The sequence below is a fragment of the Neofelis nebulosa genome, chromosome 7, assembly GCF_028018385.1.
Source record: "Neofelis nebulosa isolate mNeoNeb1 chromosome 7, mNeoNeb1.pri, whole genome shotgun sequence".
NCBI lineage: Eukaryota > Metazoa > Chordata > Mammalia > Carnivora > Felidae > Neofelis > Neofelis nebulosa.
Genome location: NC_080788.1, coordinates 119,491,929 through 119,519,766, shown reverse-complemented (window position 1 = coordinate 119,519,766; position 27,838 = coordinate 119,491,929). Strand labels below are relative to the sequence as shown.

The following is a 27,838-nucleotide window of genomic DNA, read 5'->3' as shown; positions in this document are numbered from 1 at the left end:
ATCTGTTTTTCATCAGAGACAGTGAGCTTGCTCACATATATTCATTACCTTTCAGAACCGCCACACAGGCCTTTGTGTGGCCCCTGTACAGCTGAGCCAGCCCTGGTAGCTCTATCCTCATCGTAAGATCCAGAGCTAAAGTGTCAGATCTGGTCAGTGCTTTTATTGGGCTCTATTTTACTTCACTCTGAGACATGACAAGCCAGTGCTATAACAGAATATGGGGAAGACTGTTTCAATAAGACACTCCCAGTGATGGTATAAAAGTCCAGAGTGTTAAGTTCTTTTGACGGATGAAAGGAGGCCTAAACAACAGTTGGACTGGATGATTACTGAGGGTCTTTCCAGCTCTCAACTCCTATAAAAATGGAAACTCCAGATGCTTCTAGTACCTTGTCTTCAGTCTTCTTCTGGAGCAGATGGGAAACAAAAACCATTCTTTTCATAGTTGAGCAAACCAAAGGTTCACCACGCATTATCAGCTTCCCCTGTGACAGAAGTATCCCAGAGTCAATATTAAGAACAAAGCCTAGGAGCACCTGGGTGCTCAATCTGTTAAGCATCCCACTTCAGCTCAGGTCATGATCTCATGGTTCGTGGGTTCAAGCCCTGCATCGCACTCTGTGCTGACAGCTCAGAACCTGGAGCCTGTTTCAGATTCTGTGTCTCCCTCTTTCTCTGCCGCCCCCTCACACTCTGTGTGTGTCTCTCTCTCTCAAAAATAAACATTAAAAAAAATTTTAAAGAACAAAGCCTATAGAGTCCTGGATTTCAGTTTACTTTTTCATGTTATCACAGTTCACATACTTGCTACTTAAGGAAAAAAAATGAGTGATGATATTATTGTAGCTTATTACAGAGAGAAGGACTAAGCTGCCACTGGTGCCCCTGATTTTAACCCATCTTCTGCTAGAGTTACTAAGTGGCTCCAGAACTCTATGCAGATCACAGCCTTGGGAATTAGTTGGAAGGCAAACAGGTTGCAGATGTCTTCCAGAAAAATGTAGCTAACTGACACAAAAAAAGAATACCAACTTCTCAGTAGTTTCACACAGGAAAGGAAATAAAGAACTGGGGATTTTCAGAGAGGAAGATAGTCCTTAGTACATAAATTGTTGACATTTTATACTAACTTTTTGAAGCTGCTTTTATAGCCCCACTTGACAGTTGAGACTTTTCCTTTCGCAAATAAGGGATGTGTTATAAAATGCCACCTTGTGTCATACTGTTATATTTCAGGATTAGTTTTTCTGTCTGGGACCATTTTCTGTTTGCCTTGCAGTGCCAGAAGTAGAAGGGGAGGCAGAGAGTATCAGCTCCCTGTGCTCACAGATCACCAATGCCTTCAGCACACCCACGGAGGATCCCTTCTCATCTGCCCCAATGACCAAACCGGTGACAGTGCTAGCACCACAGTCTCCTGCCTTTCAAGGTTGGTGCCCTCTTAGCCTGCTCAGCTGTTCTCTGTGAAGCTTGTACTTTCATGGCACAGCTCACTGACTCTCGGTGGGCATTCTGAGCTTCCCAAGAGCTGGTCGGACCTGTTAATTTCCCTGTTGGATGATGTCTCAGATTTGTTAATTCCCCTTTTCCACAATGTCTTTGTGCTTTGTTCCCATTCCTTTTTCCTAGAATGTCTGCATTCATCACTGCATGTACCTTTCTGTCTTTGATCCCATTCTGTTTAAGAGCTTCTGTAGTCCCAACCCACTGCTTTACTTCCCACTTAACTATTCAGAGTATCCAGCCAGTTCTCCAGAAGCAGCAGTCATCAGAGTTGGTTCCAGCGTATGCTTTCTTTAGCAGAGGGCTCTCAACCCGAGGCAGTTTTGCCCCTCTCAGGGAAAATTTGGCATTCATTGGTGACATTTTGGGGTGTCACAAGCTGGTAGGGAGTGGCTGCTACTGTCATCTGGGCTGAGGATAGGAATGCTACTAAACATCCTTCAGTGCACACAATGGCAGCCCTCACAGCAAGGAATTTTCTGGCCCAAGTTATCAGTAGTGCCAAGGTTAAGAAGACTTGGATTCAGCTCGTCTCCATCCTACCACAAGAGGTTCATAAAGAAAAAGGCACTTCTTTTGGCTTCTTAGTTCATTTCATCTTCTGTAACAAGTGCCCTGAAATTTACCTTTGTAAAGGCATTGAGGACTAACTAAAAGTTGTTGTTTCCAGGATACTGAGTTAATACTTGGTGTTGACTCTGAAGTCAGCAAAGAGTCTATATATAACTTAAATAATAGACTTTTAGGATTTGAATTCTTATAATCGCCATTTCTTCATTTCTTTTGAGAAAGAGCTCAAAACGGGGAGACAGTACCCCATTCCTTTCTGAGGAAGCTACTAATGCTTTTCCTTCAGAGAGTCTCTTTTAAAAACAAAAAAATCTATTATAATCATGTGCACCAAATGGCTTTTCATTTCATCTAACAAATGTTTATAATACCAACAATAGGCACAATTTATTGAGCAGACATTAGCACAGTGCCTGCTACATCATGATGAGGACTCAGCATTTTCTCATTTAATCCCCACAACAACCCTTTGAGGTAAGCAATACAGATCAGGAAAATGAGGCTCAGAGAGGTTGAATAAATTTCCCAAATTGCACAGGCAGGATTTAAACCCAGGTCTTTCTGAATATCGTTATCTATTACGTTCCGCTACCTATTTCTGAATTTACAGTGCCTATTTACAATGGGATGTACAAAACTAATAGAACGTAGTCCTTTCCCTGCCCACAAGCAGCAACCAGTCTATGAGTGAGCTAGTCTTTTAAGACGAGCCCTGGGGTAAGTAATACCAATGCCATAAGTATGGTTGCCCATCTTAAAGAGGGAATGATTGAAGTATAGGGCAGGGGAAGGTGCTTGCTCCATACTGACTATGACAGAGAGCTGGGATAAGGAATAGAAACTAATGGAAAAGATGTCTGGAGTAAAGGAGCGAGGATTCAGAGATTTTAATAAAGAGAGACAGGATAGAATAGTAGTGCTTTGAGATATTATGAACATTACTGAGGGAAAAAAACTTCAAAAATAGAGATGAAATTAATTCTGTAGCGAATTAAACATTAAGCATATGAAAATATATACCAAATTTGTTTTCTCATTTGTAGTATGAGGATACCAGCCTTATGGGATTTTTGAGAGAATTAAATAGGATGATGAATGCTAAAGTACTGTTAACATAGTGTCTGGCACATCATAGAGGATCACTGTATTTAACCCATTGTTATTGTTGGCATAATTTGATCTTTTGGAAAAGTGGTAGGAGAAGGAAATGCTTTATCTACATCTTATGCCAACGGCTAAGCTATACCTAGAATTGATTTTTGCTTCTTGTAAGACAGAGCAGCTCTGTTCAACTTAATTAGAAATTGTTTCTCTAGGCTTCATTTCCTCTCTCCCTGTTCACATATTTTCCTAGAACAGTCATTTGACTTTTTTATCAGTATAGCTATTTTAATTACCTCTAATTCCCTCTTTGCCCAAAGGTTTGTGTATCCATTGCAAGATGGCATGGTCATCCCAACACCAACTTTTCTGTCTTACCTGTTCCACCATTATCGCACATCGGCCTGACCGAGCTCCAAAGGGTCACCCATTCACCCTGCATGAATTAACTCCATCGATGTTGTCTGCTCCCATTGTAGCTAATGGCACTGACTCAGCCTTCCATGTGCTTGCTGCTAAGCCAGCCCATACTGCTCTAGCACCCGTAGCAATGCCTGTTCGTGAAACCAACCCTTGGGCCCATGCCCCTGATGCTGCTAACAAGGGAATTGCAGCCACACGTTCGGGTAAGGTGGCCATGGGTAGTGGTGAGGATTCTGGGATCAGATAAGTGACGCCGATTCAGAAATCAGCCATTTACCCAAGTGGGAACCGGGGAGGAATCCTTTCAGGAAAAGTGTATTCCCTCCTGGAAATAAACTATTAGGAAAGGATGGTGAAGGAGAGGAACTCAAGAGATTAGACTGATAGTTTCTAGGGCTACAGAACACAACTACCCCTTAGAACTTTCACAAAATACAGATTCCTGGGCCCAACCCTGAGCTGACCACTGGATTTGGAGATAAATGGATATGCCTGTAACAAGGGTGGGAACCTTGCCTCTTACAATGGCAGGCCTACAGAAAAAGCTTTGTTTTTTGCTTTGCTTTACTTTCTAGTTTTTCTGTAATGAACATTTGTTAACTATAAAATCAAAACAAATTTTAATAGTAATAAAGGCAGTTCACCTGAAAGATAACATGTCTCTTGAAACAAGACAGGGGCCACAAAGTACAGCACCATGTCCCTGGTTATTTTCTTTTTATTCTGTTAGAGCAAAAGGTGAATCACCTTGGGCTCTTTAGAGCATGTGCAGGCCAATTTCTGTAGCACGGAGGAGCCACAGCAATAGGAAGGGGTTTCAGATGCCAGCCAGCTGCCTTAGTTCCATGGAGTCTGAGCCCTATCTAGACAGCTCCTCAGTGTGGCTGCGATAGCAGCATGGTCTGACAGGTTTCCTTTGTCCTAAAACAAAACCTCCTCAGCTGGTAATAGAGACTTTTCTCACACCTGCTAGAACTACAAAGTGTCCCATTAGGGGCACTTGTTCCACATGTTAGGATCATTCAGGTAACCAAGGTTATCAGGTAAGGAAAGAAGCCCCTAACGGTTCTGATTCTTTTGTCTCTCTTGATCTCATTGGTTTCAGGGACCGAGTGGAGTCAATCTTCTGGTGCTGCATCTCCAGGTCTCTTCCAGGCTGGTCACAGACGCACTCCCTCTGAGGCTGACCGCTGGTTAGAAGAGGTGTCCAAGAGTGTCCGGGCACAGCAGCCCCAGGCCTCAGCTGCCTCTCTGCAGCCAGTTCTCCAGCCTCCTCCACCCACTGCCATCACCCAGCCAACACCATCTTTCCAAGGGAATGCATTCCTCACCTCTCAGCCCATACCAGTGGGTGTGGTCCCACCCCTGCCACCAGCCTTTGTCCCTGCCCAGTCCTATCCTGTGGCCAATGGGATGCCCTATCCAGCCCCTAATGTGCCTGTGGTGGGCATCACTCCCTCCCAGATGGTAGCCAACGTGTTTGGCACTGCAGGCCACCCTCAGGCTGCCCACTCCCATCAGTCTCCCAGCCTGGTCAAGCAGCAGACATTCCCTCAGTATGAGACAAGCAGTGCTACTGCCAGTCCCTTCTTTAAGCCTCCTGCTCAGCACCTCAACGGTTCTGCAGCTTTCAATGGTGTAGACGATGGCAGGTTAGCCTCGGGAGATAAGCACACAGAGGTTCCTGCAGGGGCCTGCCCGGTGGATCCCTTCGAAGCCCAGTGGGCTGCATTAGAAAGCAAGTCCAAGCAGCGTACTAACCCCTCTCCCACCAACCCTTTCTCCAGTGACTTACAGAAAACATTTGAAATTGAACTTTAAGTAGTCTCTATGGCTTATGTATTTTGCCCATACTTAGGCAAGGGCAGGGGCAGAGGTCAAAGAAGCAAAGGGAACTTTGTGTTCCCAGTCAGTATACTTTTCACTAATCCCAAAGGTCTTAAGGAGCATGTCCAGGCACAGAGTGCTAGGAGAGGTGATTTTGAAAAAAATGGAAGAAACATTCCTAGAGAAGAGTTGTCTTGCAGTTGGGCTAAAGAAGTCAAGGAAATGTTGCCCTCTGTCCCCCTCCTACTCCCTCAGCCCCTTAAAAATCTCTGGCAGCAGAGAGGCAGGGTATCTGAACAGGAATCTGTATTCAAAGCACATTTACTGGAATATAAAACACAACGGGAAGCAAAACAATCACCCTTCATTTTTCAGGCCATTCACCTGCCGCCTCTCACTGGCCTGTCTTAGAGATCAAGAACATGGTGGCCTGTGCTTGGGCTGGGGACGAGAGGCAGGCCGTGCTGCCAGAATTCCCAGGAGGGCACAGCAGCTGCCCAACAGAGCTATATTTTAGGGGTAAAGTTGAGCTTCCACTTTGAGTAAGAATAAATATTATAAATATATATCAAAAAAGCCAAAATCTTTATTTTTATGCATTTAGAATATTTTAAATAGTTCTCAATATTAAAAAGTTGTATGAGTTGTAAGTAATCTTGCCAAAGGTAAAAGGGTTAGCTGTAAGAAATTGTACATAAGATTGATTTATCAGTGATGCCTATTGATGTGGAGAGAGGAGAGGTTGGGAGTTGCAGATGGGATCCCTATTACTTGGTATCATTCGTTGTAAGTAGCACCTTGCAGCAACAATCATGCGTATGACCAGTACAGTCCCTAGGTGGTAGTTTTAACGAAAATGAAAGAGCAGTATTGTCCTGGTTTTAAACCTGTGATGAAATCCTAATGTAATTTTAATGGAATCAGTCTGAATACATTCTACAGAGAATATGTATTTTCTTTTATATACTGCTGCAGTTTCCTTATGTTAATCCTCTACTTTTAACACTAAGGTGACAATGACTTAATCATATCCATGGACGGGAGCACAGGTTACTGTGTTGATTTGTCATGTGGGTCTCGGGTTTTGTTTTGTCCTTTAGATTTTGTCCCCACCAGCTTTGTGGGGATGGAGATTCTGGTTTAATAGCTGTGTGTGAGCCGGTCCCCCCACTTGTGGTGAGAGCATCCCGTTGCCAGTTGTAGCCACTTGACCTCTGGTAACAACGTGAGATCCCATCTCATTTTTACTTTTGAACGTTGGCCTTACAATCAAATGTAAGTTATATATATTTGTACTGATGAGAATTTATAATCTGCTTTAACAAAAATAAATGTTCGTGGTAGAAGCTTTTGCCCCTGAAGGGCTGGTCTTTCCCCTTTTCTTTATTAGTAAATGTGTTTTAGTTCTTTTTGGTCTGTTCTTGCTCCATTCTGCTAAACTCCAGTTTGATGTCTAGAAAATCTTTTATTGGGACTTTTTTTTTTATTGAAGTATAATTTGCATACAGTGTTAACTTCAGGTGTACAACATATTGATCTGATAATTGTATACATTACACAGTGCTCACAATAAGTGTGGTCACCATCTGTCACCACACATGTTATTACAGTATTGTTGACTACATTCTCTCTGCTATACCTTTCATCTCTGTGACTTATAACCGGAAGATTGTACCTCTTAGTCCCCTTTATCTATTGTGCCCATCAGGACTAGTCTACTCTTAAAATTCACTTTTGTATTTATACTTTAGGCTTTGGTTGGTCCTAAGCATATCTCTGATGTCAGATCCTTACTGCTCAAAGTGTGGTCTGGAACAAGAGCATGGACTTCACCTAGGAGTGGAGATACAGAATCTCAGCCCCACCCCTGACCCCCCTCCCGACCTAGTAATCAGACTCTACATTGGAACAAGATTCACATTCTGAGAAGGCCCTGACTGAAGCAGTGAGTCTCAGCGTTGGATATGTATTAGAACCACCTGGGAAGCTTTTAAAATTCTCATGTTGGGGAGCAGGTGGGGACCCACATTCAGGTATTTTTTATATATGTATTTATTTTTGAGAGAGTGCAAGTGGGCGAGGGGCAGAGAAAGAGAGGGAAACACAGAATCTGAACCAGGCTCCAGGCTCTGAGTTGTCAGCACAGAGCCTGATGAAGGGCTCAAACTCACAAATTGTGAAATCATGACCTGAGCCAAAGTCAGATACTTAACCTGACTGAGCCACCCAGGTGCCGCTCAGGGTGTTTTTTTGTTTTGTTTTTTAAAGAAAAAGCTTCCAGTATGGAAGAGGGTTGAGAACCACTTGTCTAGATTGAGTTTTATTGTTTCCCTAACCTTGGCCCGCTCTTCTGTGACTAGTTCTAAGAAGAGCTAGCTAACCTCAGACTTACCTTCTAAATTACGTTGCCAATTGGCAAATAAGGAATTGGGGAGTCCAGGAAAATAGCCCTTAGTTTCCAATTTGTATAGCAAAACCAGCCATGATAAATGAAAGGGGATGCTCCTCTGTATTTTTTTTAAATGGAAAGAAAAAAATACCTCTGCCCCTAACCCATGTTTCCTGTGCTGAATGAGAGGTAGACGAAGAAGTATCACTCACCCATGATGCAGTTTGTCTCTTTTCCAGCCAGTGCGTTGGTAATAAAAGTCAGCTTTCCCTATAATGCCTGTCTTTCCTGTGTCCCAGAACCTGTCGCTTAGCCTTGGCTTAGCCCAGCCAGTCTACTGGAGGATGGGTACAAGGTTAAAGTGGAAAGGGACCTGGAAGCTCATTGAATCCAGGCCTCTTGTTTAGCAGCAAGGAACCGGAGGTTCTGACGGATGGAGAAGGATTTCTTCCAACTGAAATCCCTTCATTGTTAATACATTGCCTTCCCCTCCATTGGTCCCCTATCCTGCTGCTGCCTGTTTTTAATAGTCTGATTTGCATCTGGAAGCAAACATTTTGCTTCACAGATTCCTGCTTGGGGAGGAGAGGCTCCCAGTTAGTCACTGTACAGAACAGGTCTGTCAGCTTGATGCAGGTGTGAGGCAGTCCTCGCCACCAGGCTCTGCAGGTCAGCCTCAGGAGGAGGGCTTCAGGCACCAGCTTCTGATGAAAGTAAGGAGCTTCCCCCCACCCCGGCCCCATTCTGTCATGCTCACACAATAACGCAGCTGCCGCTCCTTCATCCCACATCCCTGTACTGAGCCTTACATGTCGTGTTCCACTTTGGCAAGAGCTTCACAAACGTGCCATTAACTGTATGTACAGATGCGAGTTGAAGCTGGTTGCTACACTACCTGGCAGGGGGAGGTTGACTAGAGTAATGGACCACTGTCTGACACTAGATGAGATGGAGTTCTAGCAAAGAAACTTGCCTGACACAGCAAGAGTTAGCGTGCCCGTGTGAGACAGGTGTTAACTTTGAACCCATTACACACCTCCCCACCCAGCTTTAAATGAAGTGAGAACCCTGGTAGCTTGCTTTAGAACCCAGTGAATTGGTCCTGTGTAACAGAAATTATAGACGGAAGCCGTAAAGTAAAGGGTGTCCTTATCCAAGCAGACTCCTCTTGACCGCTGCCTGTAGTGTCGGAAGCGAGGCAGGTGCTATCTGCTGCTGAGGCACAGCACTGCGGGGTGGGGGTGGGGGTTGGGGTGGGGGCGCTGAAAGAGCCCATTCTCTAGAAGATCGCTCCCTTTGCCAGCCAGAGACAGCAGCCCGAGACTTGCTTCAGGACTGGGGCTGGAGCTAGCCTTCATCCCTGCTGCCAGACAGGCCGAGCGTGAGGCTGGAAGCGGGAACAGCTGGCACAGCAGAAGCTGGAGTAATACTCATTGCCACAGAGCTGGGCCTGCAGGATCAAATCACAGTTGGCCAGCTCAGGCTGATCCATACACTCCCTGCTGAGGTCCCTGGGCTGGGCTGCCAGTGCTGTAAAACAAGGGAGAGAAAGTGGTTAAGGAAGCTGTGTACGCTGAAAAGTCCACCTATTCTTTCTTTGCCTTAAAGGAAAGCAACACTAGATCTGCCAGATTCCCAAAAAGTACAGTTATTCTGGAACTTTTTAACACGTGTGTCTACAATGCTTCCCCACCCCCCGCCATGGGCCTCATTTAGGCATGCAGTGGTCCTCCGGTTGTCCTGCAACCTCAGCCCAATGCAGACTCCCAAATAGTGACTGACCGGATGATTAAACATCTCCTGAAGTTAACTCCTACCCTTGCAATTGTGACCTGAAGAGCTGAATGACAGCTGCCTTAGCCCCTGGACTGGGAAGGGAGTAGGATCAACCTAAGTAAAATTCTGAGTTGGCAAGAGCTGTCGTCTCATTGCTGATTTAATGTGTTGTGCCTTCAGTAGCCCCAGTGCGTCTCAGTCACTTCATTCCCCATCTTCCCAATTTTCCCACACTCCCCCGCCCCCCAGAGAGAGCAAGTATTAGGCAAAGTGATTAGAACAGCCTTGTGAACTATGGCTCTAATACTGCACTGAGCACAAAAATGCTGGTTGCCAGCCCCCCCCCCCCCCCCCCACTGCCCCGCCAAATGTGCCAGGGGCTTCTGTATCTTAAAAATCCTTGTGAGAAGGGCACCTGGCTGGCTCAGTCAGTGGAGCATGTGACTCTTAATAGCTGGGTCAGGAGTTCGAGCCCCACGTTGGACATAGAGATAAAAAAAAAAAAAAAAAAAAAAAAACACCTGGCTGGCTCAGTTGGTATAGCACGCAACTACCTATCTTGGGGTCATGAATTCCAGCCCCCCGTTAGGCATGGAGACTACTTTAAAAATAAACAGGACTATTGAAAAAACAACCCCTGTGTTTCATTCTGCTTCTTCCTTATAGGACTGAAGTGGCCTTACCTAGTTAACTTCCCTTTCCCTTCTGGAAGGGGCTTTTGGCTTAAGCCAGAGTGACACCTTCCCTGAAGTCAGACCTCATAGGCTTAATCTTTCTCTCTCCCCTTGCTTCCTCCCAAAAATACAACTAACAGACTGTATCTGAGTAGTGAATGACTTTTGGTATATCAGTATAATGAGAATACGAACTACAGATGACCCTTGAACAACTTGGGTTTGAACTGCATGGGTCCACATTTTTTTTTTAATAAATACTGTATACAGTACTGTATTTCCTTTGATTTTTCTCAACAATTTCTCTTTGTTGTAAGAATACACTATATAATACATATACAATATGTGTTATCAGTAAGGCTTTGATCAACAGGCTATTAGTAAAATTTTTGGAGAGTCAAAGTTATACCCAGATTTTTGCACAGAGTATTGGCACCCCTAATCCCTGTGTTGCTCAAGCATCAACTGTACCTACATTTACATAAATAGCAAGCCATTTGTACATATTAAGAAATCTGTCACTCTGGCATCAACTTTCTCTGAGCAGTTGCAGCCCAGGGGCCTATCACAGGGCCCAGAGGTTTGGGGTCCCACATGATGGTTAAGCACACCAGCTCTGGAGCCAGAAGGCCTGAGCACAATCCTGGCTCTCCTATTCCCCAGCTGGGTGACTTTGGGCAAGTTACTTAAGCTCTCTGCCTGTGTTTCCTCATCTGAAATGGAGATGATAATAGCACCTTGGGCACACAGTAACTGTGGCTAAAATTTGAGTGCTTACCTGTGTTTTGTTCCATAGCCTCATTCCCTCTCGTTCAAAAAAGTGAGTGATGCCCTATGTTCTATCCTTACAGTGTTTTAGGCAAGTCTTTTAGGCAAGAAGGTTGAGAGGTCCTCAAAAGAAGTATGTCCCTTACACCAGAGCAAGACTAGGTCAAGACCCCCTACTCTGATGCTAACATTAATTGCAGTATGCCACCAGACCATGAATAGGGCTGAGTGAGGCATGAGGCAGCCTCAAGCAGTGAGACCCTACAAAAAAGCATAAATAGGTGAGAGCAGAAGTCTGCAGCCTCATCAGAATGAATACAAAGGAGAGACCGCTTCTAAGCATGAAAGGTGCCCACAAAATATCTAAGATTAGCAACACTCTTCCAGCAGAGGGCAGGAGCCTGACTCCGACGGCTCCTGTCCTGTCCGGGAGGCCCATCATGCCAGACCATTTCAGCTTACAACCACACATCAGCAGGAGCCCCACCAGACTTTGCCCTCAAACAAGGTTCTGATTATAATTCGGCTTCTCCTGTAGACAGATCTACAATTAATCACAAACATGAACACCTGGCTCCTCTGACAGCTCTTTTTCTCACACAAATCCGCATTCTGGTTTATCTTGAGTCTTGTAAGTTTGGTTGGTATGTAGACAAGAGATCAGTATGCTGGGCACAGTAGAGATGAGAAGCGGCCCCTGCAGCACAGTGTTTTTGCCAAGGTAATGCCTTCATGCACACATGCACTCAGTCACCAAGCCTGAGCACCTAGTGATGCCAGGCACTGACCTGGGGGCCTAAGGACTCGAATCCCAGTGGCTGTCCTAAGGGGCTCACAAACTGGAAGCCTACATGTCAGTCTGATCCACTAAGCAGCATTTCTACCGCAGACCTTCATCCTCTAGCACTGGCCAGTTCCCACCTTCGGCGTAGCAGACAGGAGGCAGCCAGGCCTGACAGCCCTTGCTAAAACAACACTCTTGGTGCAGTGCTGCAGCCCTGATTGCTGTGAACGTCCAGGCGGACAGGAAAGGCCCTGGCACCTTTCCCCCAAGCCTGCTGGAGGCCTCCTGAGAACTGGTGGCTCGGCCTGGGGCACTGCCCTGCTGTCCAGGCAATCCATGAACCCAGACCAAGGACACGTGGAAGGGCAGGCTGGGCACAGGGCAGAGCCTACTCTGCCCCCTTCTTCTGGCTTATTTGAATATAGGGCTCTTATGAATCCATCTTCTCAAAGTGTGAAAATAAGTGCATCTCCAAATTAACACCTCTCAAATTAGACTGCATCTGAATTGATGGTCTCTTAGCACTGTGTCTTTAACAGCATGTTTTTCTTAGTGGTATGGAACTAATTGTTTTGCGATATGGTGCTTAGGTTTATATTGAAATTAACTCAGAGCAAGAGCTAGAGAATACAAAACTAAAATATCAAACTGCCCAGTAACAGGTGTGATACTTTAGGGAAAAGAAAATTAAATATGAGGACTAGGTTGTAGTCCCAACTTGGCCACTAATTTGCCGTGTGACTTGTGGAAACATCACGTAAGGTCTCTGGATATCTGTCTCATTTGTAAGATGACGATACTAATACTTGCCCTTCCCTTTCTGAGTTATATGGTCAAAGGGCCATGAAGGCACTTCTCAATCATAGGACCACTTTTTGCCACCCTAATTAGAATGGACAGACTTAATGGTCTGCCTTAAGTATTACATATGCTACTTCTCAAGATCAGTAAGTCTAAACGATATTTAACGTCATCTATTAAGCTATTACCAGATGCCCATCATCTGCATTATTTCCCTCACCTCGCCGCAGCCCTCTCAGGTGGTGGAATAGCCCTCTGTATATGTGAGAAGAGGGAGGCTCAGGAGAGCCCCTTGCCACAGGTGACACTACCAGGAACCGGCAGAGTGAGCCAGGACTCAGACTAGAGTCACTCAGACCTGTGCAGCACAAAGGCGGCTTTTGGGAACAAGTGAGTCCCTGGGGTGGGCCTCTTACCCGGCGGGCCCACCTTCACCTCCGTGCTGCGGCTGACTGCCTGGCTTCCACGGTAGGCACTGCACGTGTAGGAGCCCTCGTCTCTGGGCTGCAGGTTGTGGATCAGCAGTGTGCCATCTGGGGACTGGTAGACTCGATGCCCGTCGGCCCGCACCGGCAGCCCATTCCTGAAGGGGACAGGACACTGGGAGAACCGTCCACAGCCTCTGGTCTTGAGGCCCTAGGAGGCCATGCTGCCACTCCCAGCGCCCCAGAGCCCAGAGACAAAGGGAGGAGGTAATCACTGTGGACAGAGGACCCTCACTTCAAAAAAGAGATGGGCCAGGTGCCAAAAAGAACACTATCGGAGCAAAATGACTCAAAAGTAGAGGGAACTCACCCCAACTGAGCACACTGGTCTAAGTTACCATGAATTTGCCTCTTACCCACAAGGGAAGCCCCACTCTCACTTTTTATCAACAACAGTCTTTCCAACAGCTGTGTGGTGCCGGGCCCTGTGCTGGGCAAGCAACGTAAGTGCTCCCTGCCTTGAGGGTACTGGGGTCGGTGTTTAGGGGCACCCTCCCTGAGGAAGACAGAGCTGGGACCCGACTTGAGAATGAGGAGGAGCAGCTGGCCAGCCAACGGGAGAGCAAAGGGACTCGGGAGCTGGAAGGCAGAGGCCATGGTCAGAGCAGGGAGGGAAGTGGACAAGGCCTCAATGGGAGTTTGGACTGGACCCTGGGGGGAATGGAAGAGTGTGAACTAAGCAGGACTGACAGAGTATCTGCCCTTGGATGACTGGGCCTAGGACAAGCCTGAAAGCAGAGAGCAGGAAAGTGGCTCCTACAGAAGTGCACACATGGGTAAGGGGAGGATGTGCAAGGTAAGGGAGGAGAAATGAAGGACCACAGTGGTTACTCAGGGTTGCTGGGTAATGGCGGTGCCCCTCCACCATGGGGAGATCCAGGGCGGGGAGGACGGGTCAACGATGAGTTTTCTTTTCCACCATTTGGCATTCTGGGTGCCCATGAGATACAAAGAGGCATTGGATTTGAGGTCTGGACCCAGATAGTCTATCAGCACTGGGTGGCCCTGGAAACCACGTGTCAACAAGGTTGCCCAAGGTGAAGTTAGACAAGCCAAGGACCAAGGACAGACCCTGAGGTGCATCCACCTCCGAGACATTGGTGTGAAAAGGTAAACCAGCCAGGAAAACAGAAGCAGCAGCCAGAGAAGGAAGAACACCAGAAGACAGTAGTTTCCTGGAGCCAAGAGGAGGGAGCATGTCAGGAGGTGCAAATGGTCAGCAGAAGAACACCTCTCAGGTCATGTGGGGACTGAGATAACATCCAGAACGTTTAGGAACAGGTCAGTATCCTGGAGTGGTGGGTGGATGTGAGCCCCTGTGCAAGGACTGAACTGTGAGTAGGGGGTGAACAGGTGGAGACCCCCAGTATGAACAGCCATACTGTGAGGGGGAGACTCCAGATGAGGCCAGGGTCTGCAGGGAAATACAGGGTCAGAGGAGGGTATCTTTTATGTTATGCTTTGAAAGCGGGGACTCCTGAGCATGTTTGCTGCTGGTAAGATCAAGGAGAAGCAAAATTGAAGACAGAAGCGTGAAAGGATAATCAGAGGCCCGACCTGATCAAGGCAGGCCTGCACCAAGAACAACTGCTGAAAAGCCTACAGAGGCTCCCTGCCTCCCTCCTGCATGCAGGCCCCTTCCCATCCTGACATCATCTCTCCAGTACTCACCTCTGAGGCTTGATCAAGAACATCCTTCCCCTCCTCAGCCTTTAAGGCTCAGCCAAAGTCACCTGCGTGGCCACCCCTTGATTCCCCCAGATAGAAGGCAGCCTCAGTGCTCTGTGCACAGATAGCACTGAGGGCAAACCTCTGGAGCTCAGGGGACACAGGGCCATCTGCCTGGGGAGTATCTGGGGGGCTTGGATTACCCCCAAGATCCCCAGAGCCTAGGCTATTGCTGACACACTGCAAGGAGGAAGGGGGCCAAAAAAAAAAAGTTGCTGAAAGAAGGAATGAACGAATAAAAGAGCAACTGATCTGGTGTAAACGACACTGAAGTCCCCACAGCTGAGTATACCCAGTGGTTCTCTACCCCCATCTCCGGATACTGTCAACTGTCATGACTTGGGAGGAAGTACTACTGGCATCTAGTGGGTGGGTGGCCTGGATGCTGCTGAACACCCTACAATACACAGAACTGCCCCAACCACCAAAAGTTATCAGGTCTGAAATGTCAAGAGTGCCGAGGTTGAGAGACCCTGGTGTAGCCCAACCAAAAGAAAGAGAGCAGTCCTGTGGGGCCCCGCTGTGTAGGGAAGGGGGTGCTGCCACCAGGCCTGCAGGTAGGAGTTGAAGAATGAAGGCCGCGGGCAGTGGGAACAGCAGTATCGCTGCAGAAAGGTGAGCGTCTTCTCCAAACTACAAGCCTCTGAGGGCCAGGCCTGCCTGGAATAGAGCCTTACCTGGACCACCTGATGTTTACGCTTTCTCCTGTCACCACGCATAGCAGCCTGGCCGTGTCACCCTCTGGCACCAGCATAGTAGAGGGCAGTTCTGTGATGGCCAGCTCCCCTAGGGCAAGGAGGAGGCATTGTCAGCCACCACACCAGTCCTGCCCCACCTGTGCCACCTGACCCTCAGGACTGCCACCTCACCCAGAACTCTGAGCTGGACCCATCTCTGGTCTCGGTCCTGCCCGTTGAAAGCGACACAGGCATAGAAGCCGCCATCTTCCAGAGCCACGTGGCTGATGACCAGAGAGCCATCGGGCTGCAGCTGGTGTCTAGAGACAAAGCACAGTCGGGTAGCTCCTCCCCCAAGGGGCTGGAAGAAATGGGGGTGGGGCAGGGTCTTCCTTTCCCCATAAAAGGCTGAGTGGCCCTTTCAGGGGGGTCTGAGCAAAGGGCCATCTAACCTTAGGCCCTGAGGCCCTCCAGATGCTGAGCTCTCTCGTTTACCTGAAGGTACCTGACTTTTAAGCCTGGCAATAAACCATTTCCAATCTCCAAATACAAAATAATTCTGGTTTGGGTTTCTAGTTCTTGCTGTGCTCATTCTGTAGACTCAAATCTCGGTTCTGCCACTTAGGAGCTGTAGGGCGTGTTAAACTCCTGTGTGTAAAATGGGGATAAAATAGCACCTACCTCCACATGGCTCTCCTGAAGACTGTATGATAGAGAACAAGCCTCATACTCCTAATGGGCACGATACATGCTCATGCTGTTATGGTTACAGCCAGAAATGGGTCTGCCTCCATTCCTCCATTTTGTCCCTCAGCCATCACCTCTCCTTAGCTAGCCTGTTACTTCTGTCCACTAACCACAGTGGAAAGACCCAGAAACCCAAATGTTGGTCTGCCCAAGGAGCCCTACCCCCAGCGGTATCCTCTCTCAAGAGCCCCTGGAGTCCTGCTCAGGACTGACCAGAGATGGCACCTGGCAGCTCCCTCCCCTGAGGCCTGCACAGGGTCAGGGGCTAAAGGCGGGACAGGAAGGGGAAGAGAGGAGCTGAACAAACCTGGGGGAAGAGAGGGGCTGCCCATCTCTTTGCCACTCAATGACTGGGGGTGGGAAGCCCTCAGCACGACAGGTCAACCGGATCTGCTGACCTGGATGGGCGTCCACCACCCTAGGCTGGTTCCTGTCCAGAAGCAGCCTGCAGAACAAGCACCCCACAGCCATGAGAGGGGGGGCTCTGTCTGCACAAGCATCTGACCCCCTTCTCCCTCTCCAGCCACATTCAGCTTCCTAAGAAAGCTGCTCTGTGCTGGTCAGGACATCACCAATAACTACCCGGGGCAGTCTAAAAGCCACCTCCAGCTTTCTCGCTTTCCCCATCCCCAACCACCACCCAAGAATCTCGACTCTGCTCCCCGCCCTGCACATCTGCTTTGAGATCCTGCACATCTGCCCTGCACAAGGCACTTTGACTTGGGCCCCTCCAGCCCTCTGCAACCCCTCTACAAACTCCCATCAAGGCCATCTCAGGCTCTCCAGCTCCTGCTCTGCTTCCCTTCCCTCAGCTCCTGTGCCCTGGGCCATGGGCCAGTCTCAACTGTTTGGGGAAGGGAAGAGGGCTCCCTTTCCACCTCCCTAGTCCTTACCCGGCAGAGCCCTGTGACCCCACCCACTCTCCCTTCCTTTCACCACCGGGACCCCCATCGGCCCTGGCCCTCCAGTGGGGTAGGCTGAGAGCAGAATGGCGATGCTGCACTGTTACCTGGTCGTGGGCCGAATCTGCAAGGAGGAGAGAGCCCCCAGGCCCCCCGCATTCCCCACTAGGCTGGACTCCCGAGGACTGTGGCCCTGGGCTGGGTCCCTGGTCTGAGGGAAGTGCCTTGGCTCAGCCTCAGACAGCACGGCCACGTCACCCCCTGTCATGAGGCCAGGAGAAGGGGTGAGCTGTGGGGGGAATGCAGCAGAAGGAAGGAAGGGCCACGAGGCTGGCCAGGGACGTGTGGAAAAATGAGGGTCACAAGGGGGAAGACATCCACCTCAGCCCAACTGGAGCACGTGGTCCCTGACAGCAGAAGGGGCCCCTCCAGTGTGGGAACACCCTGGCTCAGGCCCTCCCAGCCAGCGCCTCCCACCTGGGGCCATGACAATCCTCTGGGTGTGGGGTCGGGACGGAGACCTGTTCCGCTGGGCGTGGGGTGAGGACAGAGACCTGTGACACGAAGCTGGATCTTCTGAGAGTCACGGCCTGGCCTGCTGCTGCCACAGCTGTAGGTGCCAGTGTCCTCTGCCCGCAGGGGACTGATGACCAGGGAGCCATCAGGCTGCAGCTTGTGCCTGAATGAGGAAGACAGTGAGCCCAGGCCCCCTCAGGCCCCAGTGCTCCTACCAGAGTGCTCCTACCGTAACCCTGCCTGCACCCTCCCATCCCAGGGGAGATCACCTGTCAGAGGAGATGGGCCGCCCATCTTTCTGCCACCTGGCATGGGGCTCCGGGGAGGTGTCGTCTTGACAGAAGAGGCGCACTAAGTGCCCCAGGGCCGCTTGCACCAGGGCTGGCTCCGAGCCTGCCAAGCTGATCCTGGGAAGTGGGGGTGAGAACCTGCACTAACAACACAAGCGCCAGGGCCAGGGACTCCCCCTCCATCAGTGTCCCGCCACAGAGAGCTCGGTGCCCATCCTGTCTCAGGCACCTTTGGGGTCACAGGGTGCCCTGGGAAGCCCAGCTCTAGAAGCCCGTGGCCTCAAGAATTCACTCCACCCCCACCCCGGCTCCCCACCATGCCCTTGGACGTAGCTACCTCAACCTGGTCCTGCAACAGCAGCAAGGGAGGTACAGAGCCCAGGGCGTGGAGAGGTCGGGAGAGAGAGCTCACACCAGATTCCCGTGTAGAACTAAACCACTGCTTGATCCCTTTGGAATTTCAGGTTTTACTTATTTGTTTCTATTCTCCCCAAAAGTCTCATTAATAGGACACAGTCCCAAGACTGTGGAACCCATACTAAATCTAAGAGAGAATATCACCATTTTGCAGGTCAAGAAACTGAGGCTTGGAGAAGTTGGATGAGTTGCCAAAGGTCACAAAACCTGCAAGCTTTTCCAACTAGACAGGCCCCGGGGCGTCCTGGCAAGATCAGACCCAGGCACCCACCATCTATTGGCAAAGGCCCCCCAGGCAAGACCATTGGAGGATTTGAGGTTAGGGATGGGGTGGGAGGATCTGCGGACCTCAGGGTTTGGGCTCCAATGGACACAGCTCCTGACCTGGGGAAGGTAGGCCTCACCTGTAGGAAGAGCTGTGGGAGGGCGCCGCTGGCCTCCCGGCATCTCCGCCCAGTCCAGGGGCACTGGGCCCAAGCTCCTCGCCCAGGGGCCTCTCTCCAAAGGCCTGGGCGTGGCCCTCCTCTCCAGGCCCAGGCTCTCCGTCTCGCCACCGGAGGCCACCAGAAGGCAAGGGCCTCGTCTGGACTGTGGCCCCCGTCCTGTGCCCGCCGGCCTCTTGCTGGCCTCCAGGACCGCTGCCACCACCGTGTCTATGGGTGCTCTGGCCAGAGGCCCCAGGCTCAGGTCTGGGGGGCTCCTGTTGACGTCCCCGGCAGCTGCTCACGCACTCCTCTTCGGAGGCAAAGTTATTGCCGTTGCCATGGCACCCGCCATACCAGAAGCGGTTACACTGGCCCACGGAGGGGACGAAGTACCAGCGTGCGGCCCAGTCCGTGCAGGAGCCATGGGCACTGGGCAGCAGGCACCGCACAGGGTAGGCTGAGGGGGCAGGGAGGGGGCAGGGAGGGGGCAGGTCATCAGGCTGCAGATACTGCCCCGGCAGAGCCCTGCCAAGAAGTGCCCACCGCCCCCTCAGCCTCAGACGTGGGAGCCAGGCTCTTCCCAAGTTCACGGAGCAGGTCTACACCCCTGTCTGGGCCCCTGACCTGGCCCTGGGGACGGTCTGCTCACTGCCCAGACCTACCTGGGCTGGGATCACCAGCAGCCTCCGGGATCAGCCCGTCCACCTCCACCCACAGAACTAGAGCGCTCCAGAAGGTCAGGGCCATGAGCAACCTGGACTGGCTCCCTCAAGCCCCTCCCCATGCCTGACCCAGGTCCCTAGAGTACACACACGCACTGAGCTTGGCTTTGATGTACTTAGCTCGAGATAAGAACCCAGCCCTCAGCTCGCAGGGACATCTGTGAAGAGGCCCAGCCTCTGAACCCGCCTCCAGCCCCCAGCCAGCCTGTTCTAACGGCCTACCTTCCCAGCACAGCCCTGCTCTGCCTCTCTACAGACACAGATGTGACTGCGGCTGGCCCCTGCGGGGGTCCCATCCAGGGACCAGCCTCCTGCAGACTCTGACCACCAGCCCATCTGGCTTTTGAGGTCCCCATGAGGGTCCCTGCCAGTGCCACCCACATATCCCATGCTCCAGTCTCGATGACCTCCCTCTAGGACTCATCCCAGGCAGGGTGGGGACATCCCTGTCCATCCCAGCTCTGACCACCCTATACTATCTCTGCCTCTGGAAGGGGCTGAGCCCCCATGGTGGGGGCGGGGCAGGACAAGCCTTCCTTGTCTGTGGGCGCCCTGCCTACAATTCTCCCCAACTCCCACAAGCAGTCAGATGGTTTCAAATGCAAACTGTTGGAAACAAGAACAATATGGCACTGTTCTCTGACCTGGCACCTAGCAGGTGATCAGTAAATATTTGTCAAAGAAATGAATGAATAACTGAGCTGGTAGGAAGATCTGGGTGGGGCTCTGTGGTGGTTAAGGGGGACAAAGCGGGACCACAGCCTACTCACCAGGAAGGATGAAGGGGCATCCACTCACCATAGCCGGGCTGGCCCACACAGCCTTCCCCAAGAGGACCAGCAGCAGAGGCCACATTATCATAGCAACAGCCAAACCGGGAGCCCTGGCACTCACTGGGCTCCTTCTGCTGAGCCTGGGGCTGGTGGGCCTTGGGAGCCTGCGGAGGAAACCCAGACTGGGAAAGTTGGGAATAGGTCTGGCTCTTGGTGGGGACTCTAGGCTGCCTGGGGAAGGAGGACAGGAAGAGGGAGGGACAGAATTAGGGGTCCATGATGCAGTACCCCAGCCTCAGGGGAAGGTCAGATGAACCCCCCTGCACACACACACCCCCACTCCAGCCTAGGCCCGTATCTGAAGCCCAAGTGCAGAGAATCTGGATCACAGTGGCGCTGAGCAGGTGCGGGACTCCTGCCCACTCATGTGAGCCAGACACTTACTGTGGAAGCCACTGCTCTCGACACCGGCCTTCTCCCGGTCTTATCACTGCTGTAAGATGCTGCACAGCCAGCTTGATGGGGCCCCTCAGCCACAGACACCCCATCAGGGCAGCACCCGTACCTAGACAAGCATCACACAGCGGTCTCGTCACCACCCAACCCCTGATCCCCACCCTCACGGGACCCCCGAGCTTCCAGCATCCCGGAAACTGGGCTCTGAGGCTCCCTACGCTGGGAGCTGAGCAGTTGAGGATCCGAACAGGAGACACCACGTCCTTCCACGTGGGGCATACCATTCTGCATGCCAAGCCACATCCACCAACCACTCAGTGGCAGCCAGGGACACAGCAGTAACACGATAAGCAGGGCCGTGTCTCATACCTGACGGTTCCTCACCTCCTACCCAAGGCAGAAACCCCTAACCGAGGAGAAAATTCACTAAGCCTGCACAAATCTTGGCTTCCCGGGTAGGTTTTACAAAATCGCAGCAGATGGGGGATGGGGCAGAAGAGGGGTGAGCAGAGCCCCCCTCCTGTTTCAGCTCTGTCAACCACAAGATGGGAAGGAAGGGGAAAGGGGAACACATCAGAGCGCCTTCCGTGTGCCAGGCACCCTGGGACGGTTCCATCCTCACGGCAACCCGGCCTGTGGCTGTCACTGTTCCCAGTCTCACAGAGGAAGCCAAGACCAAAGGAATAACTTGCCCTGATCACGCAGCACACAGCGGATAGATCGCCACCGGGCTGCTGGCCCCAAAGTCTGGGCTCTCAGCGCCCCAGCCCCGGAGAGACCGGTAGCCTGGTTTGGATCTGGAAGCTAGAATTCTATCCCACGTGCCTTCCCAGAGCCTCAGGCTACACCTCAATGGGCTGACTTCGGTAGCGAAAGCGGAAATTCTTACCCCCACTCTGCACATTAGGAAGGTCAGTGACAGGAAGCAGAGTCCCCAGGACTGCACAATCAGGGCAGCTGGAAGATAACACCTCGGAAGTCCCATCCCTGAGCTCTGCAAACCCCACCCCCTCTCTGCTCGGAGTCGCTGCCCTGCCCATCAGATACCATCCCCCGGCCCCATCTCCCTTCTTTGACTTGGTGAAGAGGAAGAGGCACCTACCTGCTCTGCTGACATGAGGCCCCAGGACAGCCCTGCCACTGTGGCCCAAGAGATACAGTGTGGCCATCAGGACAGCACCCATAGGGGCTGAGTCTGCAGTCGTGGGGTGCCAAGCCAGACCGTCTGTGTGGGGATTGCTGAAAAGAGGGGGCTGGGGCGGGCAGGTGGAGGCCCTGGGCTCCTGTGGGGTTTCCTTGGGCCAAGGGTTGCTCTTGACGGGCCCACCACTGGCCTCTGGAATCTAGAAAGAAGAGGAAGCAAAAGACACATGAGGTGTCCGCGTGGACACCTCTCTATCTATGTCCACACCAGACCTACCTCTCCCCAGCCCCCCTAAACCACCTACCCACCCCCAACCTCCATCTCCAGGGCCCTGTGTTGGGGGCTTCCACTGAGCTTCTCACCTGAGGTGGGGGCCGCCTGAGGCCCCAGAGATATGCGAGGATCCCCGGGGCTGCTGTGCATGTCCTGCATGCTGGGGACACCTGCAGGGAGTGGGTGGTCAGGCCCACGCCGTGGCCACGCTAACCACCACGTGGTCCAACCCCACCACTCAGGCAGCGCCTGGGGCACCCAGGACAGCAGAAGCGAGAACGAGCAGACCTGTGATTTCCTAAAACACCCTTCCCCTGTTTCAAGAGTCTTTAGTCCTAGAAAACACTAATGTTACATGTTGCGCAAAAAGAAAAGCCAGATATAAAATTAGCATAGGTGTTTGATCCCAACTACGTAAAACAAAACAATACTTTTAGATTGAACTGATGAAAAGACAAACAATCCAATTAAGAAATGGGCAAAGTGGGGCACCTGGCTGGCTCAGTTGGTAGAGCAGCCAACTCTTGATCTCAGGGTCGTGAGTTTGAGCCCTGCGCTGGGTGTGGAGATGACTTTAAAATCTTAAAGGGGTGCCTAGGTGGCTCAGTCCGTTAAGCATCCTACTCTTGATCTCTGCTCAGGTCACAATCCCAGTTTTTGAGTTCGAACCCCACATCAGGCTTTGCACTGATGGTGCAGAGCCTGCTTGGGATTCTGTCTCTCCTCCTCTCTGCTTCCCCCCACCCCCCCGCTTGTGCACCTGCTCACTCTCTCTCTCTCTCTCAAAATAAATGAACTTTTAAAAAACGAAAATCTTAAAAAAAATAATTTTAAAAATGGGCAAAGAACTTGAACAGACATTTCTCCAAAGAAAATATACAAATGGCCAATAAGCACACGAAAAGATGTTCAACATCATCGGTCATTACAGAAATGCAAATCAAAGCCACAGTGAGATACTCCTTCACACCCACTAGCATGGCGGTCATCAAAAAGGCTGAAGTAAGAAATGTCAGTGAGGACGTGGGTGAACCGGAACCCTCAGGCACCACGGGTGGAAATGTAAATTGGTGCAGCCACCATGGAAACAGTTCAGCAATTCCTCCAAAAGTTAAACATAGAATTATCATAGAGCCTAGCACTTTCTAAGGCATACACCCAAGAGAAATGAAAACACATGTCCACACGGAAACTTACGCATGAGCATTTATAGTAGTCTTATCTGTTAGGGCCAAAAGATGGAAACAACCCAAATATACATCCATAGAAGAATGAATAAGCAGGTTGTGGCATATCCATGGAATTGTTATCAGCCATAAGAAAGAGGTCGTGCTGATGTGTGCTCCAGCGTGGATGAACCTTAAAAACATTCTGCTGCCTGGGTGGCTCAGTCAGTTAAGCATCTGACTCTTGATTTCAGCTCAGGTCCTCATGACCTCACAGTCACGGGATCGAACCCCGTGTGTGTGTATCGGGGGTGGGGGGGAGCCTGCTTAAGATTCTCTCTCCCCCCTCTCTTTGTGCCCTTTCCCCCACACCACACTCTCTTCTCTCTCAAAATTATAAAATTGAGAAAAATAAAAACATCCTGCTGAGTGAAAGGTAGGCACAAAAGGTGTATTATTCCTTTTATACGATACATCCAGAACAGGCAAATCCATAGAGACAGAAAGCAGATCAGCTTACCAGGGAAGGCAGTTAGGGTTAGTGGGGAGTGATTACTTAAGGGGTACAGCAGGGTGCTTTTATGGGTGATGAAATATTTTAAAACTAGAGGAGAGTGGGTGATCGTACAACGTTGTGAGTACACAGCACCAAAGCATACACTTTGCAACGGTTAACGGTATGTTACGTGAATTTCACCTCAATAAAAAAATTCTATATTAAAAACACTTGTTTCAAAAAAACCACAATTTGATTGACAGATGAAGGGACAGGAGTAAATCATGAAAAAGCACATATAACAAAATAGCAGTTATAGAATTTAAGTGTGGGTACATGGCTGCTTGCTATACAGTTCTTCAACTATTCTGTATGTTTAAAATTCTTCACCAGCCTTCCTCAAAAAATTAAAAATAGGCGCCTGGGTGGCTCAGTCCATTAAGCGTCCAACTTCGGCTCAGGTCATGATCTCACAGTTCATGAGTTTGAGCCCCACATCGGGTCCTGTGCTGTCAGCCCAGAGCCTGGAGCCTGCTTCAGATTCTGTATCTCTCTCTCTCTCTCTCTCTCTCTCTCTCTCTCTCTCTCTCTCTGACCCTTCTTTGCTTGCGTGCTCTCTCTCTCAAAAATAAAGCTTTTAAAGAAATTAAAAGTAGAATTACCACATGACCCCCAGTAATTCTACTACTATTTACCCAAAGAATACAAAAACACTAATTCAAAAAGATGTATGTATCTCTATGTCTATTGCAGCATTATTTACAGTAGCCAAGATTTGGAAGCAACCTAAGTGTCCATCGACTGATGAATGGACAAAGAAGATGTACATATGCACAATGGAATATTACTCAGCCATAAAAAGAACGAAATCTTGCCATTTGCAACAGCATGGATGGATCTAGAGAGTATAATGCTAAGCAAAATAAAAGACAAATACTCTAGGATTTCACTCATATGTGGAATTTAAGAAACAAATGAACAAAGAAAAAAGAGAAAGAAACAGACTTGTAACCACGGAGAACTGATAGCTGCCAGAGGGGCAGCGCGTGGGGGGTGGGGGAAATAGGTTAAGGAGATTAAGAGCACATTTACCACGATGAGCACTGAGTACAGAATTGTTGAATCACTACATTGTATACGTCGAACTAATATAATACCGTATGTTAAATATACTGGAATTAAACAAACAACCAGGCCTGTCTTCCTGAGCAGATGAGGGTCTGCTCAGAAACATGAGAAATTTTTTTCACCATCTTATTGTCCAACTTGGCAACAAACTTACGAAAAATCATGAATTATACCATTCCCGTGGGTGAATTTTATGGTATATACTTAACCACTTCAGAGTCATCAAAAAGATTTTTTGTCATAAACTGGAGAAAACCACAAAAGGCTGAGTCAGTATGAACAGGAATTTTTTTTTTATGATGCATAACAGCACTCACCCCAAAATGCTCCTGGTGAAAGGTTCTGAGCACTTCGTGTGGGGGGAGGGGGGTGTGTGTGGGTGGGGGGGGGGTGTGGTGGCAGGATGGGAGTGGGGGACTTCCTTCTATTTATCTGTGTGTTTCAAATTTTCCACAATACGCATATTACCACATAATGGAACAAAGTTACAAAAACTAAGTGAAAATTCCATCTCCACAAGGACTAGCTCTTGCCAGCCCCCAGGGAATATTCAAAAAATACTTCAGGGCCGGAAGACCCTAGCAGATACGCAGTAAAATCTGTTTTCGTTTCATGGCCTCTCCCACCCAGGCCAAACCCCGGGAGAAGGCAGACTCACACTCTCTCCCCAGTTCCGTCATCTCCTGCGGGCACCCCCAGAACCGCACTCACAGTCCCCAGCCAGCAGGCCCCTCTGTCAGCTCAACTTGAAAGGCACCTTTCTGCCCAGCCCACCCTGCCCCGGCTTCCCCTCTTCTCTTCCACCTTTCACGCTTAACTTGGAGTCCGGGGCCCCTTCCCACGCACCACGTAGGCCCCAGGCTCTGCTGGGCAAGTGCCTGGCCCTTCCTGTTCAGGGGCCCTGTGAGTGCTTGCATTTCTGCAGCCTGCTCCCCGCCAGGCTCCTGCTCCCACAGGCTCCACTTCAGACTGTCCTCCTAAATAGCTTTCACGGGGTCACTATCAAGCTGCAAAGCTTTCAATGGCTCCCCTGGGCCAATCGGACAAATTTTTTTTTTTAATTTTTTTTTTTTAACGTTTATTTATTTTTGAGACAGAGAGAGACAGAGCATGAACAGGGGAGGGGCAGAGAGAGAGGGAGACACAGAATCGGAAACAGGCTCTAGGCTCTGAGCAGTCAGCACAGAGCCCGACGCGGGGCTCGAACTCACGGACCGCGAGATCGTGACCCGAGCCGAAGTCGGACGCTTAACCGACTGAGCCACCCAGGCGCCCCCCTATCGGACAAATTTAATCGGCGTCCAGGCCTGAGGTCCCCAGCCCTAAAAGCCCCACCTACCCTGGACAGACCTCCTGCCACCACCCCCGCACCCTGGCTGAGGGCTGGCTCTCGGGCCCTACTGGCCTCAGGCAGAGCTAGCTACTGAGCACTTGGAATGTGACCAGAGTGACGGAGAAACTGAGTTTTACATTTATTCTAGTTAGAATTAACTTAGTTTTACACTTAAAAACTGATGCTCGATTCACTTAGTGGAAAATGCTTCAGTATGTTTGGAACAACTTCAGTATGCGAGTCTACTCTTCCAACTGTACATTTTATGAAATCTAAATATAGATCAAGTACGCCAGTGAAATTTTAGCAACTGAATTAAGATATGCTGTCTGAGTGATGCACGGAATTTAGAAGATTTATTTTTTTTAATCTTGTGAAAAAAAGAATGTAAAATATCCTGCCATTTTTTATATTGCTTACATGTTAAAAATATTTAGTTGCGTTAAATAAAACATTATTTTAAAAAAATTTTTTAATGTTTATTTTTGAGGGGGAGAGACAGAGCGACAGAGCACACAGGGGAGGGGCAGAGAGAGAGAGGGAGACACAGAATCCGAAGCAGGCTCCAGGCTCTGAGCTGTCAGCACAGAGCCCGTTGCGGGGCTCGAACCCATGAACTACAAGATCATGACCTGAACCGAAGTCGAACGCTTAACCGACTGAGCCACCCAGGGGCCCCCCCGCCAAACACTATTTAAATTAAGGAAATTTTTAAGTAATCTTTATACCCGACAACATGGGGCTTAACCCACTACCTTGAGATTGAGTCACATGCTCTACTGACAGAGCCAGCCAGGCGCCCTGAACAAAACATTATTTAATACAAATTCACCTGTTTCTTTCTACTTTCTTAAGTTTATTTATTTTGAGAGAGAGAGAAAGCGAGCGAGCAGGGGTGCACAAGAGGGGGACGGGCAAAGAGAGAGAGAATGGGAGAGAGACAGAATCCCAAGCAGGCTCTGCACCATCAGCGCAATGTGGGGCTCGAACTCATGAACTCTGATATCATGACCCGAGCTGAGATCAACAGTCAGACGCCCAACCGTGCCACCCAGGCGCCCCTTCTTTCTACTTTTTAAATGCGATTCTTAGAACATTTTAAGTAACAGATGTGGCTTGCCCTCTATTTCTGCCAGCAAGTGCTGCTCTAGAAAGAGGAGCAGAGGCTTCTGCAGGACTCCCCCGGGCACACCAGTTAGCACCGCAGCATTAGTAACGGTACCTACACCCCAGAAGCCACCTAAGTTCTAACTTCCCGCCCATCATGGACCTCTGTCGAGAAGTCAGGAGATGAGAAAACGTTCACACACCAAATGGCTGTGAGGGGGGAAAGCATGCACAAAACCCCACACACAAGACAAGGAAACACACTTGATTCATCCCACTAACGCATGGGATCGAGGCAATCCCACTTGTCTATATGCTGCTTTTCTAATATCTTCCAGTTTTCTACAACGAACACAGATTATTTTTATGAAAGTAGCAATGAAGGTTATTTCTTTGGCACTTCAGCCTGGCCTGAAACGCTTTCTGTTTCCTTC

The 27,838-nt window shown here is 49.7% G+C and overlaps 2 protein-coding genes across 15 annotated transcripts in view; one reads left to right on the top strand and one right to left on the bottom strand.

Moving 5' to 3' along the window:
- The window catches only part of NUMB (NUMB endocytic adaptor protein), a 206,550-nt gene extending 199,777 nt beyond the window's left edge, over positions 1-6,773 (top strand). For 8 of the 10 annotated variants that reach the window (XM_058739574.1, XM_058739577.1, XM_058739570.1 and 5 more), the window contains 3 exons: positions 1,283-1,432; positions 3,657-3,803; positions 4,706-6,773. In XM_058739574.1, coding sequence (XP_058595557.1) covers positions 1,283-1,432; positions 3,657-3,803; positions 4,706-5,421 — 1,013 coding nt within the window. In that variant the 3' untranslated portion in view covers positions 5,422-6,773. The remainder of the gene's footprint in view (positions 1-1,282; positions 1,433-3,656; positions 3,804-4,705) is intronic. The other 2 variants (XM_058739578.1, XM_058739579.1) reach the window with 1 other exon arrangement.
- An 896-nt stretch (positions 6,774-7,669) lies between these two features.
- Positions 7,670-27,838, bottom strand: part of PAPLN (papilin, proteoglycan like sulfated glycoprotein) — a 37,066-nt gene continuing 16,897 nt past the window's right edge. For 4 of the 5 annotated variants that reach the window (XM_058739566.1, XM_058739564.1, XM_058739567.1 and 1 more), the window contains 13 exons: positions 22,264-22,344; positions 21,860-22,100; positions 20,746-20,866; positions 20,327-20,465; positions 18,786-19,263; positions 17,944-18,081; positions 17,713-17,837; positions 17,266-17,419; positions 16,564-16,701; positions 15,702-15,829; positions 15,510-15,618; positions 13,036-13,202; positions 7,670-9,346 (listed from right to left, as the gene is read on the bottom strand). In XM_058739566.1, the coding sequence (XP_058595549.1) occupies positions 9,171-9,346; positions 13,036-13,202; positions 15,510-15,618; positions 15,702-15,829; positions 16,564-16,701; positions 17,266-17,419; positions 17,713-17,837; positions 17,944-18,081; positions 18,786-19,263; positions 20,327-20,465; positions 20,746-20,866; positions 21,860-22,100; positions 22,264-22,344 (2,195 nt within the window). In that variant the 3' untranslated portion in view covers positions 7,670-9,170. Of the gene's footprint in view, positions 9,347-13,035; positions 13,203-15,509; positions 15,619-15,701; positions 15,830-16,563; positions 16,702-17,265; positions 17,420-17,712; positions 17,838-17,943; positions 18,082-18,785; positions 19,264-20,326; positions 20,466-20,745; positions 20,867-21,859; positions 22,101-22,263; positions 22,345-27,838 lie in introns of those variants that run through there. The other variant, XR_009264604.1, reaches the window with a different exon arrangement.